General features: G+C 39.7%; 2 protein-coding genes across 2 annotated transcripts; one reads left to right on the top strand and one right to left on the bottom strand.

The window, feature by feature from the left end:
• Positions 1-6,524: 6,524 nt before the first annotated feature.
• LOC115989840 lies at positions 6,525-8,989 on the bottom strand. Its single transcript, XM_031113718.1, has 3 exons — positions 8,848-8,989; positions 7,310-8,224; positions 6,525-7,192 (listed from the first exon to the last, which is right to left on the bottom strand). Exons 1-3 carry the CDS (start codon positions 8,987-8,989, stop codon positions 6,525-6,527), a joined length of 1,725 nt encoding a protein of 574 aa, XP_030969578.1.
• Positions 8,990-16,185: 7,196 nt separating this feature from the next.
• On the top strand, positions 16,186-26,154 carry LOC115989839 (disease resistance protein RPM1-like). The gene is made up of 3 exons (XM_031113717.1): positions 16,186-16,783; positions 19,707-19,773; positions 25,245-26,154. The coding sequence occupies exons 1-3, from the start codon at positions 16,186-16,188 to the stop codon at positions 26,152-26,154; spliced, it is 1,575 nt and encodes a 524-aa protein (XP_030969577.1).
• The last annotated feature ends 1,279 nt before the right edge of the window (positions 26,155-27,433 follow it).

The raw sequence follows: 27,433 nt of genomic DNA, 5'->3' as shown, positions 1-27,433 counted from the left end.
ACAGTACAACTAGGTGATGTTGAGAAAGAATTGGTAAATTCAATCGAAGCTGTGGTTTGCAAAGCAAAGTCTATCTCCGAAACCTACTAGAAACTGAGTAGAAGAAGGCAATTTCTGAGGTGGGTTTGTAAGCGACTAAATTTCTAGTTTGAAATAAATCAAATAAGTAAAATAGTTTCACAAATGCAAATTTGTATTGATGATTGTGTGGTATAATTCTCTGAAATTACAAAAGAGTAATCCTTTGATTCGATCTCATTGCAAGACTTATTGATTGGATTTTTGGTAATGTGATTTTGACTTGAACACAAAATATCCATCGATTTGGCTGAGCGATGGATCAAAGATTGCTGAAACGGAATTACAATGAATCTCTGGCTATGAGCTTGTTAGAAATCCTTTGTTCTTCACGTTCTTCGTGTGTTCTTCGTCTTCGAAGGTTTATGGTGAAAGTTCTTCGGGGTTTTAGAAGCTGGATCCATAGAGCTTCACTGATTTGTGATTTATTCATGTTTTCAAACACTTTAGGCTTGATTCCCGCAAACTTTAAGATCTAGGCAGATAGTTTGGATGATTCTACTTCGAATGTTCTTTGATTTTGGGGTTGAAGTTCTTAATGCTCTTGAAGGCTTTGAGGCTTAATTCTTGCAAAACTTTTTCACTTCTGAATCTGGGTCCTCCTAAATGTCTTAGGAAGGCTTCTATTTATAGGAGTTTGGAGGTGGGTGAGCAACACGTGGCGGAGTCCAATTCGTGACACATGTCACAGCTTGATTGGTCTGCTTATGTCATTGCTTGCACGTGCTCAACTGGTTGTGTCATCGCTTACACATACGCTGATGCGTGATTGGTTTTTGCATGACACTTGGCAAATTTCCGTTGGCTTCTGAATAGTGATAGCAAAACCTAGCAGCAATACATGGTGCTTTGTAATTGGTTGTATTTTGTGGATTTGTTAATGTGACGTGTCAGCTTGTGATAGGTCGGGAATTTTCCCTCTCTATAAATGCCCCCTCGAGACTCATTCATGTACACAGTTTCGGAGTGTGGTGTGGGAATGAGTTTCGAAAATAGATCTTTACATTTGACTCTTTAAGTGAAGTAGTTGAAGGTGGTGGAGCTTTCAACAAGATGAGATAATTTCTGAAAAGTAGACCCACCCATATGAAAGGCTTTGATAAGACCGAAAAGGGGTCTGCGAGTATTTGAATGTACTCGCATGATGGAGCCTTCTCAGTAGAGGTTAAGTTGAAGTAATTTCAAAATAGTGTTCTATGGTATTTGAAGTGGGTTGGTGAGAAGGAAAGTTATTTGCAAGAAGTTGGATGTACTTGCAAAATTGACTCATTTCAACAGAGGTTAAGTTGAGGTAATTTCAGGAGAGTATTTTGGATCGTTGGCGATGATCATAGGGTGTAGAAGATGGGGAAGACGAGAGAATGATGGCTGGGTATAGCATGCAGAGTCATGAGGCTAACCTCGTGCTTTTAAGAAGTCCAGGCAAAGTAATTTCCGAAGAATATACTTTGGATTACAACGAGGACATGTGGGAAAGTGGTTGAATGTGCATGTGTCATTGTTTCACTCAGGTTAAGTTGAGGTAATTTTAGAAGCTTATGGATTCTAGGGATGTTGGTATTGGTGGTGAAGAAGACGGGGATGAAGCAAAGCGAATGGGTGAAACATACGCCACCATGGTGCTAGCCCTGTATGTTGGGGACCATCTGGTGTAGATGTTTATGGGAAGTAGACCTTTGGATATAGGACTGACTGCATACTGAATGAGGTTCGATGGCAAGTAGTAGAATATGCATGCATGATGGGACCATGCCGACGGACGTTAAGTTGAAGTAATTTCAGAAGAGTACCTTCTTAATTCTTCAAACTAATTTTAAGTTAGAGTAATTCCAGAAAATGAGTTTTGAGGTACTAGCAACGATGACCTTTGGGTCCCATGGTAGTAGGGACATGGAAGAAGGCTTTGGTGACCATTTACTGACACCAAAGGCTGAATTCTGATGAGCAGATGCCTTGGAGGTTGTTTTTAGTATTGGATGGAAGAAAATTTGTAGGATACCCCAACACTTTTTTACCATCTTCACCTACTGCCACTTGTTGGAAAAGTACAGAAAAATGAAAGATGGAGCTAACTTGAGATTTTGGTCTTAAAAACCAGCCAAGTTGATGTTTGTTCCGAACCACTGCTTTTGCTGGAAGACTAAGCAATTGGAGAGAGACTATAGGAGCCCTGAGGTTAGGAACAGGTGTGTTTGCTGGACTTGGATTTCCTGGCCAACCAAGTCCGAGGAAGCATGGAACCTCAATGCAGACCTTGTTACGAGTAATTTTATGGACAAATGTGGTCATTAAGGGAAAAAACAAAATTTGTTTGGATCTCAAAACTGTAATGATGTTGTAAATAGGGTTTCTACCGAACCATGAGAGGGTTGATCTCAAACTGATTATGAAGCAATATCGGTTGCTAGGTGTTAAGAATGATGAGGCCATAGTGAGAAATGGTTATGAAAAGGAGGACTTGAAAATCTGAAAGAAGCAAATCTTCATTTCATGATTCAGTGTTTTTTTTTTTTTTTTGATGAGTTTTTGATGAACCCAGCCCTTCTATTTATAGTAGAGAGACGAAGAAAGGTAGATAGGTAGCTGAGAATGGTAGTTGAGAATTTTTGGTGAGAACGGTAGATGGAAACGGTAGGCACCGAACGAGAACGGTAGGTTGAAGACTGGTAGGCAACGAATGGGAATGGTAGGTTGAACTAATGACCTAGTGTAATTTCAAGTTCCAACACACTTGTGATAGTTCATTTGTATTTTGAAAGGGAAGCCTTGATGAAGTCTGGAGAATAACCTTAAGGGAATTCAGACCAAGTGGATGAATCTCAAATTTTGATCTTGGAAGCTTAAGTTTTGGACACTGCTAGTACTTTAGAAAAGTAGGTCAGATTGGTGGTTTCCAAGCCATGAAAAACTAATCAAGACAAGTCTGGCTTGAAAATCTTGACTTTAGGTTGACTCCAACACAAAAGTCAACTACCTTGGAATCGAGTCATTTGTGCAATTTCCAAGTCTCAAATGATGGAACGGACTCCAAAATCGGAATGTACACGAAAAATTGAGCAAGATAGGTCCATTTTAAAATTTTGACATTTGGTCAACATTTGCACAAAAGTCAACTTTTTGGAAATTGGACGTTTGCACAATTTCTGAGCTTTGAATGAAGAAACGGGTCCCAAAATCGAAATGTACTCGAAAAATTGAATGGGACAGGTCTGTTTTGAAAATTTTGATTTTTTGGTCATAGTCAAAGGTCTACTTGGTCAAAGCACCTTTTTTTTTTTTTTTTTTTAAATTTCACGCGGTTCGGACCGGATCAAATTTCCAGGTCAAATCGGGTTGGCTGGACAAATGGGTCAAATTGGGGTAGTGGAGGATGACGTCATCCATGACGTCATAGCGTTGGAGGCATGTGTGAGCGCATGGCTTATCTATGTCGACGCGTGTAAGCACCTGAACTGACCCTAGCAATTACCAGACCCTCTGGTGGCGTGTGGCAACGTGTGGATCATCATTTGGTCCTAAAATTTTTAGGTTTTGCAAATCGGAGGCCGTAGAAGACTTCTATGGTGTCAGCTTTGTAAAATTGTGAACAGATTTGTAAAATTGTGAGGGACTAGGCCGCGGGCCATCGCGAGTCTGTGGTAGCGTGTGGAGGCACATGCAGCCGTTTTTGGGCTTGAAATTTTAAGGTTTTGTAGATCGTGGGCCGATGGATCTAGTGGTGGCACCACTTTTGTGAAAATTTTCTCAGATTTGTGCAGATTTGAATGAGAAACTCGTGGGACATTGAGGAGTTTGTGGCCGCTTGTGGCGGTGCATCTGGGCCTAAAATTTTCAAGTTTGGTGGATCGAAGGCTGTAGAAGGCTCCTGTAGTGTCAATTTCTTGGATCTATAGTCTTTGGCGGCTTTGACAGTGGATTAATGTCTTTAGCAGCTCTGACAGTGTTTAACATTGGTAAAGCAGCAAATGTCTCTGTTTTCAAGGTCGGCAGCACAAGTGGCTTTGAACAATGTTTGGGCTAGAGCTCCATCCCAGGCCTAGTGCAGCAGTTTTTCAGATGACATATTTACTTTTGTAGGCCTATAAGCCATCTTTTCCGAGGTCTAGTGTAATATTTTCTTTCTAACAGCATGATACATTTATGGGCAATTACCTTTTTTTTTTCAAGGTTGGTACGTCACCCTTTGAAAATATGATACTTCTAACTTTTTACACGTGTTTTTCCTTTTGTCTATTAGCTTCTGAAGATCCCTATATAAAGCCACCCAAGGCATGCACTAATCTGTACAAGCAGTCTCTAGTGGATAGCATGATACGTAGAGAAATTATGCAGAGAACTATATATATAAATAAATAAATATATATATATATATATTATTTTTTATTTTTTTTTATGCTTTGTTTGTATTAACTTTTTTTTTTTTTTTTTTACAGGCTAGTGATTAAAATTGAAGCTCTCTCTCTTTGTTATTATTATTATTATTATTATTATATATTTTTTTAGTTCAGACGTGCCATGAGATTTTCCTCTGACAAATTTTTTTGTTGTTGCTTGTTTTTGTTACATAGCATGCTTTCCTCGATAATTAAGCTGCACCAACACTCGTCTTTTCAACGCAGCTATCTTAAGAGTCTTTGCAACGTAGCCGTGCCAAGAGTTTTTACCATGAAGTGATGCCAGCGTTTATCCTTGTATTGAAGTCATGCCAACATTCATTTTTGTCATGAAGCAATATTTGCACTTGCATCTACTATAAAATCGCACCATCATTTGCCTTTGTAATGAAGCTGCACCAGCACTCTTCTTTTGCCATAAAGTTGCCTCAACATTTTATTTGGATTGAGGCCACATCTACACCTCATTCATGCTGAAGCCGTGTCAACATTCATTTTTGCATGAAGTAATGTCAACACTTCATTCGCTCCTACACTCGTATTAAAGTCATACCATCATTTTCACTAAAGCCGTGACAACATTCATCCTTGCCATGAAGCTATGTCAATACTTCATTTGTGCCGAAGCCATGAAGCCACGTCAACACTCCATTTTCGCTGAAGCCGTGCCAACATTGCCATGAAGTCATGATAACACTTCATTTGTGCCGAAGCCATGAAGTCACATCAACACTCCATTTTCGCCGAAACCGTGCCAACGTTCATCTTTGCCATGAAGCCATAACAACACTCCACATTAGTAGTTGCACTTGCATTGAAGTTGCACCAAATTTTTAGAGGCAACATAGCTCAGACATCAAAGGTGCATAACATTTGAAGACGCCAAAGCATGCTACCAAGACTTTGAAGATGTTGAAACATGCTACCAAGAATTTTGACATTGCATGAACATGCCTATAAAGGAGAGATGATGCCACACCGACTTCAGATATATAATTCATCATCATTCCGGAGGAAGTTGACGTCATCCAGATTTCAGAGACATGATGTGAAATGACACCATTCAGAAGGGAGATGATGTGGTTCTAATTCAGAGCTATAAGGTGGCACAACCTATAAGAGAAATGGTGTAGCTTAAACTTGCAAGGTATAAGAAGATGCTCCCAAGAGAAAAGTGATGCAAAGCATACTTTAGAAATGTGGGAGAATATCCATTGAAGATAGGCAATGCCATGAAGACTTCATTTCTTGCAAAAGAAGTTGAAGATTTTGTTTTACTCCACAACCAAGCATCAATTTATGTTCATCATCATTTCAAAGAAAGTTAAGCAACGTCAACTCCTTACAGTCTTCATTTTCTACTACAACGGTCTTTGATCATCCTAATGAACAGTCGTTCGTCTTTAAGCAATGCCTTGCCAACCAAAGAGACCTTAAAAGCGCATTGATGACTGCTGGTCCTCAAGTTAGACTGGCCATCCTTCTTTTTTTCATGTGACTGAACTTAGTGACAAGTACTAAGCTGCCTACGTACCCCAGAAAGGGATCAAGTCATCACGTAGTTCAACATATTTTTTTTTTATGATTTTTTTTTTTTGATGATTTTTTTTTTTTTTTTTATAATTTCTTTTTTTTTTCTTATGTGTTTTTCCAAAAAAAGGGGCGCAGTGTGTAATAGTGGGTATCACCACTATCGAACCCGAGACCTTGGCCTCAAGGGAGACACGGGCGTCCAACCACTACGCCACACTCACAATTGGTGACATGGAGTAGGATTAATTTCTCCTTATTGGTACGCTTTCAAGGGTAATGGGAAGACATCATGTACTCTTGCAGTGCTACAGTAGGCAAGTTAAAGTCTTACTAACGAGCAATCCTTGATTTTCAAGCATAGAAGCGTTTGAGGAACTTCCGATTGATGTGGCCGATCCTTACACCATCATTATCAATCAACTTGTAAGCTCCATTGGTGTAAAATTCTTGCACAACATAAGGTCCATCCCATTTTAAAGTGAACTTATTTCCTGTACGATGAGTTGTGATGATAGGTTTTCAAACGGTGAAGACTAAGTCACCAACTTGGAATGATCGTGGTTTGACTCTTTTATTGAATGCGCTTGAAAGACGAGCTTGATAGCATTCAAGGCGTTGTTGGGCCTCAAGCCTTTTTTCATCAAGTGCCTCTAATTCTTGCAACCTGAGCTTGGCATTTTCTTCTCCAGTCAATCCTTCTTGAATGGCAATCCGTAATGATGGGATTTGGCGTTCTAAAGGAAGGACGGCTTCCACTCCGTAGACAAGAGAATATGGCGTTGCTTGAGTAGGCGTTCGAAATGTTGTTCGATATGCCCATAATGCTTCTTCAATTCTTTCATGCCAGTCTCGCTTTGTCTTGGATACCACTTTTTTCAACAAACTGCCAATTGTTTTGTTAAACGCTTCAGCTAGTCCATTTGCCGGGGCATTGTACATGGAGGAGTTGTATTGTTTAAATTCAAACTTCTCACATAGCTCTGTTATCAGCCTATTGTAGAATGGCTTGTCATTATCAATTATGATATACCAAGGGACACCATACCGATAGATCAAGTGAGTTCGAATGAAATTGACCACCGTTCCTTTCTTCACTTCCCTAAGGGGTACAACTTCCGCCCATTTCGAGAAGTAGTCAGTTGCGGCCAAGATGTACAAGTGGCCACTGGATGACTTTGGTAATGGCCCTATTACATCAAGCCCCCATGCATCAAAAGTCCAAGAAGCCACAGCTGGGTGTAGAGGTTCTGGCGGTTGATGGATGAAGTTTGCGTGATACTGACAAGCTTTGCACTTCTAAGCACATTCCATAGAATCTCGCACCATTGTAGGCCAATAGTAACCCATTCGTTTGATCCTATAATGTAACTCAGGACCTGACTGATGTGCGGCGCATATATCAAAATGAGCCTCCTCTAAGGCTTGTTTAGCCTCTTCCTCTCCTAAGCAACGGAGAAACAATCCATCAAATGAACAGCAGAAGAGAGTGCCTTTATAGTAAATGAATCGTGTAGCCCTCCGCCGAATTTCGGTCTTATGGCGTTTATCATCCAGAAGTCTTCCATGTTGAAGGTATTCAATGATCACTTGTCGCCAATCTTCTTTTTCGACAAGGCATACAGAAATGATGTTGGCTTGCTCTTCTTCTTCTTCTTCAACCACGAGAGTTACCACCCATCTTTGGGAAATAGCAACTTTGGTTGTCTCTTCTTGGGATAATGCTAAGGCAGTAGCCAAATTGGTTAAAGCATCGGCCTGTCTATTCTCCTTCCTTGGTATATGCTCCAATGTGATGGCCTCAAAATTTGCTAGCAACTTTTTCACATATTTGCAATAGAGGATGAGGTCTTCTTTCTTGACGTCATATTGCTTCAAGATTTGGTTGATAAATAATTTGGAGTCTCCCAACATCTCAAGTTGTGATATGCCTATCTCAATGGCCATTTGTAGACTAATAATCAATGCTTGATATTCGGCTACGTTGTTAGAGCAAAGTTCGCTTAATGAGAAAGAGTATAGAAGTATTTGTCGTTGTGGAGAAACAAACACTACACCTGCCCCCGCTCCTTCTTGACGTGTAGCCCCATCAAAAAACATCATCCATGGTGGCATTACTTCAATGTAAAACACATTTTCATCCGGGAAATCATCAGAGAACTCCCAATCAGACGGAACTGTGTGATCAGCTAAGAAATCTGCCAATACTTGTCCTTTGACAGCTTTTTATGGAACGTATGCAAGGTTATATTGCTGTAGCAAGATTGCCCATCGAGCTATGTGACTGAAACCACTGGCCTGGAGAGGACATATTTGATCGGGTCCGACTTTGTTATCAAACAGACCGTATATGCTTGCATGTAGTGCTCCAGTTTGTCTATGGCAAAGAAAAGAGCGAGGCACATCTTTTCGATAGGAGAATAATTTAATTCAGCACCATTGAAAGTTTAACTTAGATAATAAAGGGCTATTTTTTTCCCTTCTTTATTTTCTTGCGCCATAAGAGCACCTAGAGACTTTTCTTGGGCCGTAATATACAGCACCAAAGGCTTTCCTAGGATAGGAGCACCTAAAACTGGAGAATTAAGCAAGTATCTTCTGATGCGTGCAAAAGCATTGCTACAAGCCTCATCCCATTCAAAGTGCACATCCTTTTTCATCGATCTATTGAAAGGTTGACATCGACCAGCCAAGTTCAAGATAAATCATCATATGTAGGCCAGTTTTCCTTGCAAGCCTCTATATTTTCGCAGATTCTTAGGCTCTGGAATTTTCTAGATAGCTTCAATTTTAGATTGGTCAATTTCAATACCACAATGCCTCACAATGAAACCAAGAAATTTACCAGATGTTACGCCAAAAGCGCATTTACGGGGGTTCATTTTAAGCTGATACTTTCTCAAGCGGCTGAACACGGATCGTAGATTTGCCAAATGGTCTTCCCTCCTTTTTGTTTTAACCACCAGATCATCGACGTAACACTCCATGTATTTATGAAATACATTATCAAAGATCTTCTACATGGCCTGTTGATAAGTAGCACCAGCATTTTTTAGTCCAAAAGGCATCACTTTGTAACAGTAAATTCCCTTAGGCATACGGAAAGCTGTAAGTTGCTCATCCTTAGGATTCATTCGAATTTGGTTGTAACTCGAAGATCCATCCATGAAAGATAAAGCTTCATGACCAGTAGTGGCGTCAACCATGACCTTAGTGATGGGTAATGGAAAATCATCCTTGGGACATGCATTGTTCAAATCACGGAAGTCAACATATGCTCGGATTTGTCCATTCTTCTTTTTGATAGGGACAATGTTAGTGATCCCCTCTGGGTATTGTACTTCACAAATGAAGCCTGTCTCAATTAGCTTATTGACCTCAGTTTCTATTTAAGGGATAAGCTCTGGCCAAAAGTGTCTTTGGGCTTGTTTGATTGGGTGCACACCTTTCTTTACTGCTAAATGATGTAGAGCAATACTTGGATTGAGCCCGGGCATTTCCTTGTAAGTCCAAGCAAAGACATCTTTGTATTCTACTAGGAGCTTGAGGTATTCTTCTTCCTCTTCAAGGGTGAGAGGTGCACTGATGAAAGTTGGCTGGGGTTCTTCAGCAGTTCGTAAATTAATCTCTTTAAGTTCATCAACTGTAGCTTGTCCTCCATCTTCCAAGGCTGGAGGAGCTTCATTGACCTCTTCATTGGTTGCTTCAGCATCTGATAGTGTACCCTCTTCTATTGTAATATGAAATGAGGACGATACCTCTTCAATTTCCTTATCATGGATGGGTGACTGACTTTTATGTACAATCGTTTGTCTTTTGACTTTGAGCGATCCTTTAGTGTTGACATCCAAGGTAAAGTTACGTTTCATATGTGAAGGAATGCTACTGCGGATCTCATCATTAGCTTTCTTCTTCCCTTGAACGTCAAAGTTTATTGAATTTTGAGAATGACTATCAATAGGCCTTTTTGTTGCCCCTAGTCGATCAAAGACCAATTTACAAGCAAAAGTGTCCCAATTTGGTGTTAAGCAAATTGTATTTAACCTGTCGAACATTATGATTTGTGATAACGAGGCCTCAATGCGATCAAACACTGAGACACAGGGTGAAGAATGGTCTTTCCTTTGATTCGAACTTTCGCCGACCTCCACTGTTATGTATTGGGAGCTTGAAGTATTGTTTCTTTTCTTAATCCATATTTGAGCTAGTTGTTCAGGAGTATAACCTAATCCGGTCTTTGGGATAGGAATTTCATGCCCTTCAAGCTGCATTTTCCTTTGTGTTTTGCTAAGGCCATGCATCTTTTCTCCAGTGGCTTCTGGAATTAGCTTCCTTAAGTCCTCTTGTTTTAAGAAATTGTAGCCTGCTTTGGCTAAAAGCCTATATGCGTTTAGGTCGAACCATTCTTTCATCCACTCACTTGGTAGAATGCCATGCTTTATCGGACTTTGCGAAGACCTCACGAATCCATTTAACGACTTCGAGGGCAAAGGATTTGTGGATGAAGTTAAAGGCATGACATGATTTTCTTTCAATATGGCTACATCCTCCATCGTGAGCATTGCAAGAGGCCTCCCCATGTCTTCTGTAGGTTGAAGGCATTCCGCGAATGGTGATTGTCCATTCTTACAGTGTGATAATGATATATACCGGAGGAATGGAGGACTATTGGAAGGCATTGAGATTTCCATTCTCACTGAATTATTGGTAGATTCAGTAGAATGATCATTCTCATATTCTGGACCTTTCTTTAGGGAAGAAATGTCCTTTTTGGTGATGAATTTAACATGCTCCTTTTCACCCTGTTTACTTTTCATAGACGGGATCTCAACTGGAAGAACCTCACTAGAAATGATTTCTTTTGCATAAAATTTAAATGAGCTTCGGTCTCAGCAAAAGGCTTCAAATCGGCATCCTTTTTCATTCCATTTTGGAATAACTTGAAGCATTTTCATGGATCCAGGGACGTCCTAGCAACATGTTGTAGGTCGTCTTAGCATTAATGATGAGGAACAAGACGTTGCTTGTTAATTCTCCAATGATCAATTCTAGGTGGATCAGGTCGATTGCACGTTGTCCTCCTTGGTTAAAACTTTGTATGACCAAACGACTGTGTGATAATTCTTCCATAGTAAAACCTAGTCGTTTCATGGTCATTTTTGGAAGTATGTTAACGGCTGAACCTCCGTCAACAAGGATACGCTCAATCCTTTGTTCACGAGCATAACCAGAGACATAGAGTGGGCAATTGTGGGGCTTAGAGCCTAACAATAAATCCTCATCAATTAAGGTTAAGTCTAGAGAGTATGCGTAACATCCCTGTGTTTGTTGAAGCGTATTGGTATGAGGGGTGTATATCTTTGGCTTTTCAAGAGCTTGGGTGAGCACTTCTTTTGGTGATGTGGAGGATTGAAAGGGTTCAACTTCATCGACCTGAGATTGGAGTTCCTCCAAAGATGACAAGGTCTCTTTTGGACCCCCATGATCAACATCCTCCTTTTCGTCCAGAATTTCGCAACGAGAGACTGTGTGGACGGCCTCGGCTGAGTCATTTTGAAAGAATTTTCTGGGGAAGAATTCTTCCAATGTGATAAGCTTTCGAGATTTTTGGGTTTGTGCTGAATCTTCATACACTTTTGTTCCCAGTCTCCCTTGCCTTTTATCACTCATTCTTTTTGACCAAGGTTGAATCTGGTTTTGTGCTCTTCTGGACTCTTGGGTGATCAAATGAAGAGGGAATGCTCGTTTCTTCTTCCATCTCTTGCGAGTAACCATCGTCTAGCCTTCTTCCTCATCCATCGTTGACCTTTTACCATCATTTGAATTATAATCAGGTGCTTTTTGTGAGAGCTGAACTTGAACCGGTTCTAGAGAACCAAAATGGATGAGCATGGTATTTGCCCCTTACTTAGTAGTCGGAGACATGGAACTAGGTAACCCACAAGAAAATGTGACAAGGTTTGACTGAGCAACATCATTAAAATCCAAGTCGATTTTCCTTTCCTTGGCTAGCTTCATGATGAGTTCTTTAAGAACAAAGCATTTTTGGATTGGATGACTTATGATGCGATGATACTTACAATAGTTCGGGTCATTAACTTTTCTCATCTCTTTTGATAGTTTGCATTCTGGCAATTCAATTAATTTCAACTTGAGCAGTTGTTCTAGCATTTCAGGCATATCGGCATTTAGGAAAGGATAGACCTTTTGTTCCTATTCCTTAAGTGATGAGCGACGCGTCTCACGCTATTAGCCTCTTTCGGGCCTCTTTTCATTAGCCTTCACATTTCTTGTTGAAATTTTGACTGGGGTAGGATTGACATTCATTGAGTCTTTGATATTACTTTTTGCATTCTTGTCATTTTTCCTTATTTCCCATCTTTCTTTCCTTTCCTCAGGTATGGGAGGTTTCATATTTCCATGGCTAGAAATACTTAATTCCATATCATGCGCACGAGTTGCTAACTATTCAAATGTTCGGGGCTTCATCCCTTGAAGAATGTAAAGAAGTCCCCAATGCATGCCTTGGATGCACATCTCTACAGTAGATATTTCAGAAAGTCTATCCTTGCAATCTAGACTCAAAGAACGCCACCGATTGATATAATCAACGATAGGCTCATTCTTCCATTGTTTAGTATTGGTAAGCTCCATCATGCTTACCGTGCATCATGTGCTGTAGAATCGGTTGAGAAACTCCCTTTCAAGTTGTTCCCAATTATCAATCGACTCGGGTTCTAAGTTTGTATGCCAATTAAAGGCATTCCCCTTTAGTGAACGGAAAAACTGCTTTACAAAGAGGCCTCCTTGAGTCCCTGCGTTCTCACAAGTTTCTACAAAGTGAGCAAAATGTTGCTTAGGGTTTCCTTTGCCATCAAATTGCAAGAAAATGGGAGGTCGATACCCATTTGGCATTCTCATGTTATTAACGCGCTTTGTATAGGGTTTGGAGTATATGAGAGAACTTGTAGAAGAACCTCCATATTGTGCCTGAATGGTATTTGTAATCATGTCCTGCAGTTGTTGGACAGATATCGAGGCCATTGAGGTGGAATGTCCGTGTTGAGAAGTGCCTTCACCTCATTTTCCTTTATCACCCCTAGCATTTTCTCCTTTCAAGGTAAAGCCAGATGGGTGCTTTGGACCAAAACTTGATTCACCCGAATCTTGTATCTCCAGCTTGCTCATTAGGGTTGCAATTTTGAAGTCCTTTTCTTCAAGTGCTTTTGTGAGAAGGATGACCCTTTGTTCCATTTCAGCCATCTTTTCTTCCTTGGTAGAGGTGTTAGTCATCATCACTGGCATGACCTCTATAGATGATGGAGAAAATGATGAAATAGGATGAGTCAGAGGTATTTCACTCCTTAAGTTTCTCATCATGGGTGAAGAGTTGATAGAAAAAGTCTTTGTTGGGGATGATTCATTACTGATCTCCAAATCTTTTGAGGCAGATAAACCTTTAGCGGTAGCTTTCCTATTTGCAAGAAAGTCCTGAGAGATGACAACAGGAGGTTGGCTTTCTTGGGTTGGTTGAGGTTGGAATTGATCAAGAGCTTTGGATTGACTGCGAGTGATTGGGTTGACATAATCATCAGCACTGGAATCATCAACCACTGCTTTTCGGACATTCTTGCTAGAGGCCATTGAAGCTAGTAGCAAAGTGATGTTGAATTTCTTTTCTTTTGAAGGAGAAAGAGATGAGAGGCAGAGAGGTCCCACTAGGCATGCCAGAATTTGTAAGCGACTAAATTTCTAGTTTGAAATAAATCAAACAAGTAAAATAGTTTCACAAATGCAAATTTATATTGATGATTGTGTAGTACAATTCTCTGAAATTACAAAAGAGTGATGCTTTGATTCGATCTCCTTGCAAGACTTATTGATTGGATTTTTGGTAATGTGATTTTGACTTGAACACAAAATATCCTTCGATTTGGATGAGGGATGGATCGAAGATTGCTGAAACGGAATTACAATGAATCTCTGGCTATCAGCTTGTTAGAAATCCTTTGTTCTTCACATTCTTCGTGCTCTTCGTGTGTTCTTTGTCTTCGAAGGTTTATGGTGGAAGTTTTTCGGGGCTTTAGAAGCTTGGATCCGTAGAGCTTCACTGATTTGTGATTTGTTGATGTTTTCAGACACTTTAGGCTTAATTCCTGCAAACTTTAAGATTGATGCAGATAGTTTGGATGATTCTGCTTCGAATGTTCTTCAATTTTGGGGTTGAAGTTCTTGATGCTCTTGAAGGCTTTGAGGCTTAATTCTTGCAGAGCTTTTTCACTTCTGAATCTTGGTCCTCCTAAATGTCTTAGGAAGACTTCTATTTATAGGAGTTTGGAGGTGGGTGAGCAACATGTGGCGGAGTCCGATTGGTGACACATGTCATAGCTTGATTGGTCCGCTTATTTCATTGCTTATACATGCTGGATTGCTTGTGTCATCGCTTACACATGCAAGGCTGCTTGTGTCATCGCTTTCACGTACGCTGATGCGTGATTGGTTTTTGCATGATGCTTGGCAAATTTTCATTGGCTTCTAAATAGTGATAGGAAAACCTAGCAGCAATACATGGTGCTTTGTACTTGGCTGTATTTTGTGGACTTGGTAATGTGACGTGTCAGCTTGTGATAGGTCGGGAATTTTCCCTCTCTACAGGGTTTACTTTGTCTTAATGGATTTCAAAAAAATCTGTAGTCTCCACACTGAAATGGATAGGGTGATCTATAAGTTTTCTGATCATCTCTTCATGAAATGTTATAAGATCTATGAATCACTAGAGAGGTCAAGGTCTAATGTTAGAAGCCTGTGGGACAGACCACTGGTGGAACAAAACTTTTACACTTATAATCGAGCTGTGCGACTACCACCAACTGATTCTATTGAAGAGAAATTGAAGGACCATATCCATGGAAAGCCGGATTTAGTACGTGACAAGAAAGACAACATATAGTACAACATTGAGTTTCAGGTGAAGCTATTGCTTGCTTTCCTGAAAGATTTAGATGGGCTTAGAATGGACACTAAAACGGAGAAGACCTGAGTGAAGCTTACAGAGGAGACCATACTCAAACTGCTACAAGACATTGATGGCATACTGAAGATAGCAAATAGAATGAACTGGATTTTCTATATCAGTAATTGGATAGCAAGGCGTGAGCTCAAGAAGAAGCATCGGTTGTATGACAGAAATCTATAGGTCCTCCTTATGCACAAGAGCATATGTGCTTTCAAATTTATTAGAAAAGATCCATTAAATCTGGTCATCGGTCCCAAAAAAAGAAAAAGTTTTCATCTCAGGACACAACTGATGACAAAGGTATTTCTTCTCTTCTAAACAAATTTCACAATCAGCTTAGTCGGGCAAACCATGGAAGACTTCAAACAACAACACAAGACTTTCGAGAGACTACACAATCTTCTCATGGATACAAGAGCAGTTGAAGGCATAAAGCATTCAAGAATGGCTTGGACATATCAACTGAAGGGAATTATTAAAGATGCAGAAAAATCTTTGAAATCCCATGGAGAAAGTTCAAGCTCAGAATGGAGTGAAAATCAAAACAAGACAGAGTCTGGGTCCAAGTTCAAAGATATTGTGCGATTCAATCGAGCTCTCAGACTTCTTGAGAGATGCATAAGGATATATCGCATTGATCTGAGGAGAGAGAGAAACTTGGTAGTCGGCATGGATGAAGATGCACATGAAGTAGTCACACGACTGATCACCAACAGTGAGAATTACTCCACACATTTTATTGTGGGGTGAAGGGCATTGGTAAGTAAACACTGGCATAGATGGTTTTCGACCATAGAGCTATTCAGAACCATTTTGAATCCAAATACTGGGTGCCTAACTGATAGAGCGGATGAGGAAAAGAATGTACTCCTGAAAAGATTAGGACAATAGGTCATGCCTTCACCAGCAACGAATAAGGAAGGGAAGGAAAAAGATTACTCGATCAAGAAGCTGAATGAGTACTTGAAGGGTAAGAAGTACCTTATAGTTCTGGACAACATATCATCAGCAGAAGCCTGGGAGAGTCTAAAAGCAACATTCTAGGATAGCACAAATGGGAGCAGAATTTTGATTACCACACAATACAAAAGTGTAGCTTCAAATGCTGAGAAGTCCCACCAACTTCGATTACGAACCAAAGATGAAAGGTGGAGTTTGTTTTGACAAATGGTCCACCTCCCGTCTGAAACTTCTGACCAGCCCAAAGTTTCTCCAGAAGCAGGAGAAGCACAAAAAAAGAATTCCCTCGCACATAAAGTAGTAGGAAGGTGTGGGGGCTTGCCACTTTCTATCTTGCATCTTGGGTATCTATTTTCTGGGATGAAGAATGTGACTTATGAGGAGTTGTTGAAGGTGCTTGACCATATTGATCATAACCAAACACCATGGACGGAAATTATGGATTTTGATGTAAAAGACTTGCCACCACATCTAAGGCAATTTCTTTCTTATTTTGGACTCTTCCCCAAGGACTCTGAAACTTCAGCAAGGAGATTAGTTGCTTTGTGGGTTGCAAAAGGGTTGATAAAACCAAGTGGCATTAAGCAAGAGCCTCCTGATTTAGTTGCAAGGAAGATTTTGGAAGAGTTGATAAGCCTCAACTTGGTACAAGTGGTGGAAAGAAGGCCGAACGGGAAGGAAAAGACATGTAGTTTCCCTAGTGCTTTGCTAGATTTATGGTTGCGATCAAATGCAAGCTTTGATCAGTGGCTTGCTTATAATACTAATGAGTATGATGCCAGTTCTACTCTTAGTCGTGGTAGCGGTAAAAACTTACAAAATTCATTGCGAAGCTGCAGAAATCCCTGCTCAATTCTCTTTTTTGATACTCAAGAAGGAAATAAACCTGGAGAAGAAATAGGGAACTTCCTTTCTCTAGGTATTGCAAGTGGTCATCTATTACAGTTACAAGTCCTTGATCTTGAACATGAATTTCGACCCCAATTGCTAGACACTATAAGAAAATTAATTCATTTAAAATATTTGGGTGTAAGGTTGAATTTATTCAACCATCTAATTGGCTTTATTCCGTGCCAAATTTACTTGTAATTCAGCATTTAGTAACCCTGTATTTAGGTGGGTTTGTTGTAAGGGTAGTGAGTGAGATAGAGTGAAGTTTGCTCAAGAGTGTGCAAGAAAACAGAGACTTGCGGCTTGGCCTCGCGGGTGACTCGTGGCTGCAAGTCGCCAAACGCAGTACACGTGTTAAGCATGCCAGAAGGTGAACAGTCATGCTAGCTAGAGCACTACAGGACAAAATAGGACAACTGGCCATACGGTTATCTCGTGACTGGATCTCGCGACTTAGTCAAGCCGCGAGGTCAAGCCGCGAGCCACCCCTGTTTTGTAAATCCTGACGTTTCACATTCCTCTCCCACTCCAGTATAAATACCCCTTTTACCCACAAATGTAAGAGAGCTTCCAGAGAGATTTTTGAGAGAGAAACCCTAAAACAAAACAAGATTGAATCACCAACAATCTATACATTTGAGTCTCTTCAAATTCCTCAACTCTCTTCCTCTCCATTGTCAAATCCTTGAGAGGCATCTTACCAAACCTTATTCTCACCATTATCATCACTGTGAGAGAGCTGTTTGGATTTCTGGGAGCAGTTAGGAAGGAACCAATCTTCATTGGTTGATGCTACGGTCTAGTAGCAGAATCCAGGAAGCTAGAAAAGAAAAAGGTTCGGCACAATCTCGTTGGAGCAAGAAGCTTGGAGGGCTTAGGTGCATTGGGTAGATTAGGCTTAGAGGGTCTATTGCTGTCCTTGTATCCTAACTACATTTTCTAGTGCATTGTTTACCGCTTGGAGGGCGGCGGAGAGGTTTGACACCGAGGGTTTCGGTTTCCTCTTCGATAACACATTGCGTGTTGTCTTTGTGTTTGCATCTTCCTTCCTCTCTATCTTTGCCTTTTTATTATTTGCTGTGGGTTGTGATTTTAATTTGGCTTAGATAGTTTTACCAATTCCATATTATAGCTTATGTTAATTTTCCGCACACTAGTTATTTGACATAATGTTTGAATTGGTTAAGTTGTAATTTGGGGGTCTAAATGTTCAAGGGTATTTTTACACATATTTGAACTTTCATTTGGTATCAGAGCAGGTACACTCTTATTGGTTTCAATACCATTGTGTGATCTTTGACTCCCTTTTGAGATGGATCGGTCTCAATCCCTAAATGCACCTCCATATTTTGATGGTAGTAATTATGCTTTTTGGAAGGTTCGCATGTGAGCTTTTCTGTGTTCTATTGATGAATCTGTTTGAGATGCTGTTGAGATTGGTTGGACCAGACCTGAGGTAGCGAAATCCACATGGGATAAGGCAGCACTTGCTGCATCTAATGCTAATAGTAAAGCACTCAATGCTATTTTCTGTGGTGTATCTCCAGATGAATTTCATAGGATTTCTCACATTACCGTTGTCAAAGAAGCATGGGAGATATTGGAAACCACCTATGAAAGCACGAAGAAAGTGAAAGACACCAAGTTGCAAATGCTGACCACTCAGTTTGAGGAGCTCAAAATGAGTGAGGATGAGTCCTTTGACTCTTTCTATGAGAAGCTAAATGAGGTGGTTGTCAACAAGTTCAAATTGGGGGAGAAAACGGAGGATTCTAAAATTGTAAGAAAGATCCTTCGATCATTGCCGGAAAATTTTCGTGCTAAAGTGACAGCGATTGAAGAGAGCAAGGACCTTGATGACATCAAAGTCCAGGAGCTGGTTGGTTCTCTTCAGACCTATGAGATGTCACTGCCCAATCAACGGAAGAGTAAATCTCTTGCTCTTAAGACCATTAATGAGAAGGTGGAAGATCATGACTCATCGGGAGAAGATGTGGTTGACAAAGATGTTGCATATCTTGTTAAAAATTTCAGAAAATTCTTGAAATTCAAAAATAATGGCAAATTTGATGATAAAAGAAAATTCCAAAGTTCTAGAAGGGAGAAAAGGGAATTCAAAAAGAAAGATGGAAAAGAATCCCAACCTACACAAGGTGTCACTTGTTTCGAATGTAACGGGCATGGACACTTTAAGAAAGAATGTCCGAATTATTTGAAATTAAAAGGCAAAGTGTATGCCACGACATTGAGTGACTCGGATTCATCTGACTCAGAATCTGAAGAAAGCTGTGATGGAGAGGGGAACTATTCAGCTTTTATGACTATTGCTCATGTTGAGTCTTCAGACGAGTTGAATCTACTTGTACGAGACCTTGGAGAACATAGTGAGGAAGAATCACTGGGAATTGTTGAAGATTTAGATGCTGAAGAAGATGAAAGCATAGCCAATCTTCAAGAGAATTATAACTCACTCTTGGAAAAGTCGGGTGAGTACACAAGGGTGGCCAAGGCTGCTGTGAGAAAAATGAAGAAGGCAGAGGAGGACTACAAAAGTCTCCTAATCCAATATAGGGAGGCCAAATGTGAGATAGAAACACTGAATTGTGAGCTGTCCAAAGCTTACACAAAAGTGAGATTTCTTGAGCAAGAGGTTGTGCAAGCAAATGCTAAAATAGAGAGGGTCACCACCAAAAAGCTAGATGATGTTATTTCATCTCAAAAGAATTTTTCAGATAAATCCGGACTGGGATATACCGGAGGAAGTAGCTCATCTGGAACTGTCACTAAAGAAGTGAAGTTTGTAAAGGCTAAAGATCCAGTTGTAGTTGACCTTGCAGCTGAGAAGTTCAAGATGGAGGAGAAGAAGAATGTGGAGAACCAACGGGTATTGAATCCCCGCAATCAGTATGTGGGTAGGTCTGAATCTCGTGGCAAGTCACGCCCACGACCACAAAGAGGTCCTAGATCAACCTATGTGTGTCATCATTGCAGACTTCAAGGACATACTCGACCAAATTGCCAAAAGCTGAGAGCAAAAAATAGTGCAACTCCTCAAAGGTCACAAGGACCTAGAAATGATAGAAGAGATTGGGCAGGTGAACAATCTAGAGATCAGAATGGTGATCGCGGAATGATGAACGTGATGAAGATGATTGGTGCATTCACCAACTACTTGGAAAGCTTCTCACGAAGGTTTGAAAGCCCTAACTCCCGTACCCAATCCTATAAGGAAATCACCCCAAACGCAAGTGACGTGTGGGTAAAAAAGGGTACTCATGCATAAACATTACAACATGTCCATGCATTAATACTTCCTATGCTTTGCGACGATGTTTGTTTGTTTGCTTGTTGTTTTTGTTATTGGTTGGTTTGCTTGTCTACTTGTGCATACTTTTAATTTATTTCATTTTTGATCAATCTTTTTCTTCTAGTGTCAAAAATCCAAAAATCACATAAAAATTAGAAAATCAAAAAGTTTGATTGACATTGTTGAGCTTTTGTCTCAAAACTTGTTTTGCCTTGTACCTTTATGCTAATGGCTTTGTGCATTTTCGAGCATTGCTTGTTTCTTTGCACTCATATCATTGTGGGAGAAATCTTAAAATCTATGTGATTGTTGTAAATAGATCTTCAAACTTGTTATGAATGATTAGTGAATGGTTATGATGATCTTGAGACATGCATAGACTTGTGTCTATATATCTTCCTACTCTTTATTTTTGTTTTTGCTAAAAAGAGCTCACCAAATGTAAATCTCTAAATGAAAAGAGATATTGAGCTACAAAAGTCTGTCGCACATTCTAGTATTCGACTAGAAAAAAGGGTAAGCGACCTTATATTAAAGAGAATGTTTATTCAAAAAGCCAAAGGCTTGTTCATTAAAGTGAAACATCAAATATCACTCTCACAATGAGAGGTGATTGCCTCAAAAGATCAAAATGATCAAATGTTATGATTAAAAGTGGAGTGAAATGTAAAGCTCCAAGTTATGTTATCAAGTTTTGTGGGAGGTCATATATACATATTTTTATAATTGAGATGGATCATTTGATATAGTGCTAATTGTGTATGCCTTGGTTGAATTGATCATTGAAGCTTCACATTAGACTAAGGACTATCTCATTGTTGATATCCACACACAACACACAAGTTTATGTTCAATAAATGTCATATTCATTTATGTGATTGTACTTAATGAAATGTGTTTTCACATGCTCAATATCTGTTAATTCAAACACAAAAAGATTTTTGAGTGTTTTAGGTGTTTTTGGAAAGTATTTTGTTTAAAAAATCTGAAAATTTCAAAAATCCAGTTTTGCCCTGTTTTGGAGGCTCAGTCGCGGGTATGTCAAGTCGCGAGCCTCAGTCGCGTATTCGCTGGTCATTTTTGGCAACTTGTTCGCGAGTGGAAGGTCCAGTCGCGAGGGTTACTCAGAGATTTTCGCGGCTTAGTTCGCGACTCACTCGCGGGTAGACCTCTTGTCGCGAAAAACACTTAGAAAAATTTTTCAAATTTTTGTTCCTGAGTGTTTTGGCGGCTTGAACTGGCGACTTTGTGGCGACTCAATCAAGTCACGAAAAACGCGTGTTTGGCAAAAATAGGAGCAGTTTTTAAATCTTTTTCAGTTTTTATCTCGAACTTTTGTGACTGTTCATCTTCTCTCTCAACTGTCTCCTTCCCAAACACTCCGTGCTCCCATTTCCAAACTCCATTGTTGCTCATTTTCAGCTCAAAATCCTCAAGCAACAGGTATGGGTTTTCATTCTTGAACTCCTTTCTACTTGATTTTGTGTTTTTCCCCCTTGATTTTTCGCATTTGTTTATGTTTTTGAGATGGGTTTGTGTTACGGCTATTGCTCTATGTTCTTGCTAGGCTTGTGGTTGCTGCTGCTTGAGTGTGAAATTATTTTAGCTGATGTTTTTGGTCCTCATCATGTGCTTAGCTAAAATTTTTTATTCATTTTATCTAAACTTGTGCTGATGAGTTGTTTCTAAATGTTTCTATTGTGGATGTGTAGTTAACTATGCTGAATGTGTATGTTCTATTGTGTGAATCTATTGGAAACATCTATGAGTTTCACTATGCTGATTATGAGTCATGTCATTTTCATTCCATTGTATGTCTCATTGACATATATTTGTCTTTAGGATGTCTTCTATCTCTGCTGATTATCCCCTGCATTCTCCCTATTGTTCTTATGTTTCCTCTTTTAGGATTATTTATCCATGTGGTTAATCTGAGTAGCATAATGTTTAAGTGCTCAAGTTCATCTGTGTGGCTGCAAATCTCTTTGTTAATTACATGGTACTAACTAGTTCTACACATGTATTGTTATATGCTGTTGTGGCCTCTTCTGATTGCTCACAGATGGCTCCCTCACCTCCAAAGAAGAAAACTCCAGCAAAGAAGGCTGACAAACGACTGAAAATGGATTCTAATCTATTTAGGTCAGTTCAACACTTTAAGCGATACAAGGATTTCTTCTTGAAAACAGGAATTATTCAAGAAAGATTTGTTGATTTGGAGGATTTAAGAAACTCCTTTATCCCCAGCTGTTTTGAAGGGAGAGGATGGGAAAAACTTTTGAGTGATCTTCCTGTAGTGTGTGAACCTCTGATTAGGGAGTTTTATTCAAATGTTGTGATAAGGGAGAATGATTTAAGCTGCTGGGTTAGAGGTAAAGAATTCATTTTGGATGCACATGTCATTGATGATGTGCTAGGGCTTGAAGGATTAGAAGATCAGGAATTTATCAATTACAAAGATAGGATTGTTTCTATTGAAACAATTCAACAAAGGATAGGTGGACAGAGAGAAGGGAAATTTCTGAATACCACAGCTTTTCTAGTGGACATGAGGTGTCTAACAATAATCATGATGTTTAACCTCTATCCCATAAAGAAGTTGACTACAATCAACTGTGCAAGAGCAATTTTTCTGATGGATCTCAAAGAAAAGAATTTCATCGACATAAGTTCCCACATATATGACACCATTATGGATGAGACAAGAACAACCTCTAGGCCAAAATTGATCTTTCCTAGTTTGCTAATGAGGATCTTTAGAAAGAAGGGTGTTCCAATTCCTCAAGACATCAGTCCCATGTCCACACCCTCTGCAATTAACAAGCTTACCTGCAAAAGAATAAGTGTTACGCTTCTAGGAGAAGAAGATGAAGGTGATGAAGGAGAGGGTGTCCCAATGGAGATTAAGGCAGAGGCAGCAGGGCATGCATCAACCTCAACACCAAGGAGGAGTGGCAAAAGGACTAGAGCATCAACTTCTTCAGATACACATCCAAATGCTTTCCAAATCATTCTAGAAAGACTTGATGGGATCAGAGGAGTCCAAACTGAGCACTCTGAAAGGATGAGAGCCATGCAGGACCAGATTGATATTTTGTCTGCAAAACTTGACAGCTTCACCACCCAGCATGGATAGTGACCCTTTGGCCATTCCGGTCAAAAAGGGGGAGATGTTTCTTTCTGTTGTTGATGACATTGTAGATGAGAAGCAGAAAAGCAGCTCTTAAGGGGGAGTAATGTGTTGAGGGGGAGTTGTCAAAATCAGAAATTTTGTTTATATATGCTTATGTTTTGGGTATTTACTGTTTATATGGGTTTGATACACAGTGGTTTTGGTGTATAATTGTTTCTAACTCATATCTTATATTCTTGGTTTAATCTTTTATATTTTTTTTGATGTTATTCTGTTATTTTGAGTTTGTACCCATGTGCTTTTGTAAGCTTTTAGGGTTAATGTTTTTATGCATATTTTGTAGGATTTATGGTATGTACCTTGCTTAATGCGGCCTTTTATGCTATGTCTTGCATTTTGATTTATGTACTGTCACTCTTGTGCCCTTGTAGGATTATTCCTAGATGCATATACTTAGTGTATTATGCATTGGTTGAGTGTTGAGCATACAAGTATCTTGCCTCGTGCTTGTTAACTTGTATGTCCTTGTGTTCATTTCAAGTGTGAATGAGCATTGTGATCACTACCTTGTGGTGTTCACTTGGTTGATCAAGCCATGGTTTGTTTCTTAACTCCATCTTTGCTTGATCACATATTGCCTGTTTCATATGCATTTTACGATTTTCTGCTTAACAATGATCATGGTGTATTGTTGTGTTTCAGGAGTCTTATGTTCATATGACTCAAGTGCTTCACAGCTTCTACAGTTAGGTGTGAGTGAGTTTTGTTCAACTGTTCCCAACTCACATGTTAAGTCTAGAGTCTATTTTAGGGTTTTGTCACGGAATAGCCAAAGGAGGAGATTATAAGGTTGAATTTATTTAACCAACTAATTGGCTTTATTCCGTGCCAAATTTGCTTGTAATTCAACATTTAGTAACCTTGTATTTATGTGGGTTTCTTGTAAGGGTAGTGAGTGACATAGAGTGAAGTTTGCTCAAGAGTGTGCAAGAAAACAGAGACTCACGGCTTGGCCTCGCGGGTGACTCGCGGCTGCAAGCCGCCAAACGTAGCACACGTGCCAAGCATGCCAGAAGGTGAACAGTCATGCTAGTTGGAGCACTACAGGACAAAACAGGACAATTGGCCATACGATTATCTTGCGACTTAGTCAAGCCGAGAGCCACCCCTGTTTTGTAAATCCTAACGTTTCACATTCCTCTCCCACTCCAGTATAAATACTCCTTTTACTCACAAATGTAAGAGAGCTTCCAGAGAGATTCTTGAGAGAGAAACCCTAAAGAAAAACAAGATTGATTCACCAACAATCTATACATTAGAGTCTCTTCAAATTCCTCAACTCTCTTCCTCTCCATTGTCAAATCCTTGAGGGGCATCTTACCAAACCTTATTCTCACCATTATCATCACTGTGAGAGAGCTGTTTGGATTTCTGGGAAGCAGTTAGGAAGGAACCAATCTTCATTGGTTGATGTTACGGTCTAGTAGCGGAATTCGGGAAGCTAGAAAAGAAAAAGGTTCGGCGCAACCTCGTTGGAGCAAGAAGCTTGGAGGGCTTAGGTGCATTGGGTAGATTAGGCTTGGAAGGTCTATTGTTGTCCTTGTATCCCAACTACATTTTCTAGTGGATTGTTTACCGCTTAGAGATCGGCGGAGAGGTTTTATGCCGAGGGTTTCGGTTTCCTCTTCGATAACACATCGCGTGTTCTCTTTGTGTTTGCATCTTCCTTCCTCTCTATCTTTGCCTTTTTATTATCTGCTGTGGGTTGTGATTTTAATTTGTCTTAGATAGTTTTACCAATTCCATATTATAGCTTATGTTAATTTTTCGCACACTAGTTGTTTGACATAATGCTTGAATTGGTTAAGTTGTAATTTGGGGGTCTAAACATTCAATGGTGTTTTTACACATATTTGAACTTTCATTGGGGTTAAGGTGGACTTGTCTGGAGATGATTCCACCGTCAATTGGCAACTTAACCAACCTCCAAACTCTCGATGTGAAGCACACCTACATCGGTATTCTCCCTAGTTCAATATGGAAATTGAAAAAACTTCGGCACCTATGCATGAACCAAATTTATCGAAGCCAAATTAAGCATCAACCAAGTGGGAGTTCTTTACAAAATCTCCAAACACTGAGGGGTGCATTTGTAGATAAGGACAGTCTTCTAAAGGATAGCCTCCGTAGGTTGACCAACCTTAGAAAATTGGCACTAGCTTTCCAACTGAACCTGTCACAGCAAATAGCACTAGCTGAGAGTTTTTTGAAACTGAACCAGCTTAAAGCTTTGAAGTTGAAATCAATTGATGAAATGGGTCGGCCTCAAGATCTGAAGGCAACTTTCTTGTTAGGCCTTGAAAATCTTTCTAACCTATATTTGTTTGGAAAACTAGAGAATACATCCATTAATAGACTCCGACAAAGCCTAACTGACCTTACCTTGTCTGCCTCTGGACTTTTAGATGATCCAATGCCAGAGTTAGAGACACTTAAAAAGCTTGAATGTCTCAGTTTGTACTCTGGTTCTTATACTGGGAAAAGCATGTCATGCTCTAAGGGAGGCTTTCCCCAGCTTCATGTTATGAACTTGTGGATGCTTGAGGAATTGGAAGAATGGAATGTGGTGGAGGAAGCAATGTCAAACTGCAAGAAGTTGGAGATTCGTTGCTGCAACAGTTTGAATGTCCCAACTGGGTTGGGGCATCTAAAGACTCTGAGTGAATTGAAGTTAAAGGATATGCCAGTGAAATTCACAGCAGAAATTGAGGAAACCAAGGAGATAATTTGGGGCGACATTGCTCTATCTCCGGCCATAATTATTGATGACCATAGGCAATACTGAATGGGGCTCAAGATTATATGTAGGTAAGGCAGTCTTTCATTTTATTTCTCTGTTCCAATGCATTTTTTTAGTTCTTAAAACAAGTCATTAAAATTTTGACACTGCAACCTTTAACAGATTTCTGCTTCCTTTCATTACTTATTTGGCCGTGAAGAATGATGTGAGAGTTGGACAAAAGCCTGAAGAGGTGTTTAGACTTGATGTCTCAATTTACTATTTGGATCACCAGGATTTTTTTTTTTTTTTTCCTCTGGGTTTGATCAATAAAAGTCATATGTTTGCTTTGTTACAAAGAGCTACTGTGTGTGTATTATTTTTGGGTCTCTTGGTTCTAATGTATTTGATAATAATATGTAATGATCAGATGCTTACCATGCAATAGACTGGAATAAAATTGTACGATTTCTTATACAGAGTGATATATGTGTGTTCTTTTATTCGGTTCGGTGACATGTAATGTGTTCTTTCTAGATGCATATATCTGTTTGACTCATGTACTCAAATAAAATAGTGCGATGTCATAAACATGGTGCTACAGTCACTGTTTGTAATGTGTTTTTTATTCCAATTGTTTCGATTGGTTCTAAGGTACTTGATCAATAATATGTAGCAATAGTCAGTTGGTGGAAAATCCTTCTAAAAAGGAGACTTCCTTGGACGCTTTCCGTTCATCGTGGAGATGATCAAATTTGCTATGTACAAGCTTTCAACCAGCGTAGTTGTTGGTATGCCTTCCCTACTCAAAAACTCCCATACCATGCCATTCGCGCGGCAGGTGGCCAAATCTGCAAAACCTTCACTCAAATCAACTAAATCCATTTTAAACCTCAGCACCACAATATTTTGAAGGGCTGCTGGAGATCACGCCTCGTGAATTCATCACCAACACCACCTTGAGTAGAGCAAGTTTTGTTTGGGTGATCTCCTCACGAATTAAGCCTAGCATTTTAAGCAAGCTAGTGCCCATTTTTGTAAAATTCAGTGAATGCCTTGGTCCTTTGTTATAGCTCTATTTGTTCGGCTTGAGAGTAGAGAAATCGAAGGGGGTAATGCTGTAGGCAGCGAGCCTAGATGTAAACGTACCATCAAGTTGAATTGCATGTGCCCAGTGTACTTCTTTACACTCTTACCATATCTATAGAGCCATTCTTTTCTTGCTTTTTTCAGTGACACAAATTGCCTTTTGAATGTTTTTAAACCGTGGCTGGTGTTTGGGGGTTTGTTTGGAGCGGGATTTTTTCTAGGTTGGAATGTCTCTGCACAAGTTTGTTTTTGGAAA

The sequence above is a fragment of the Quercus lobata genome, chromosome 5, assembly GCF_001633185.2.
Source record: "Quercus lobata isolate SW786 chromosome 5, ValleyOak3.0 Primary Assembly, whole genome shotgun sequence".
NCBI lineage: Eukaryota > Viridiplantae > Streptophyta > Magnoliopsida > Fagales > Fagaceae > Quercus > Quercus lobata.
This window is presented reverse-complemented; position numbering and strand designations above follow the sequence as displayed.

Bases quoted from the DNA above. Each gene is read 5' to 3' on its own strand.
- LOC115989840 (XM_031113718.1), bottom strand. From the start codon at position 8,989: ATGGAGTGTTACGTCGATGATCTGGTGGTTAAAACAAAAAGGAGGGAA. The intron at 8,225-8,847 runs GTAAATTTCTTG...TTCCATAAAAAG, and splicing joins CGCTTTTGGCGTAACATCTG to CTGTCAAAGGACAAGTATTG. The intron at 7,193-7,309 runs GTGCTTAGAAGT...TTGATGTAATAG, and splicing joins GGTGCGAGATTCTATGGAAT to GGCCATTACCAAAGTCATCC.
- LOC115989839 (XM_031113717.1), top strand. From the start codon at position 16,186: ATGGTCCACCTCCCGTCTGAAACTTCTGACCAGCCCAAAGTTTCTCCA. The intron at 16,784-19,706 runs GTAAAAACTTAC...TTGACCTTGCAG, and splicing joins TACTCTTAGTCGTGGTAGCG to CTGAGAAGTTCAAGATGGAG. The intron at 19,774-25,244 runs GTATGTGGGTAG...ATTGGGGTTAAG, and splicing joins GTATTGAATCCCCGCAATCA to GTGGACTTGTCTGGAGATGA.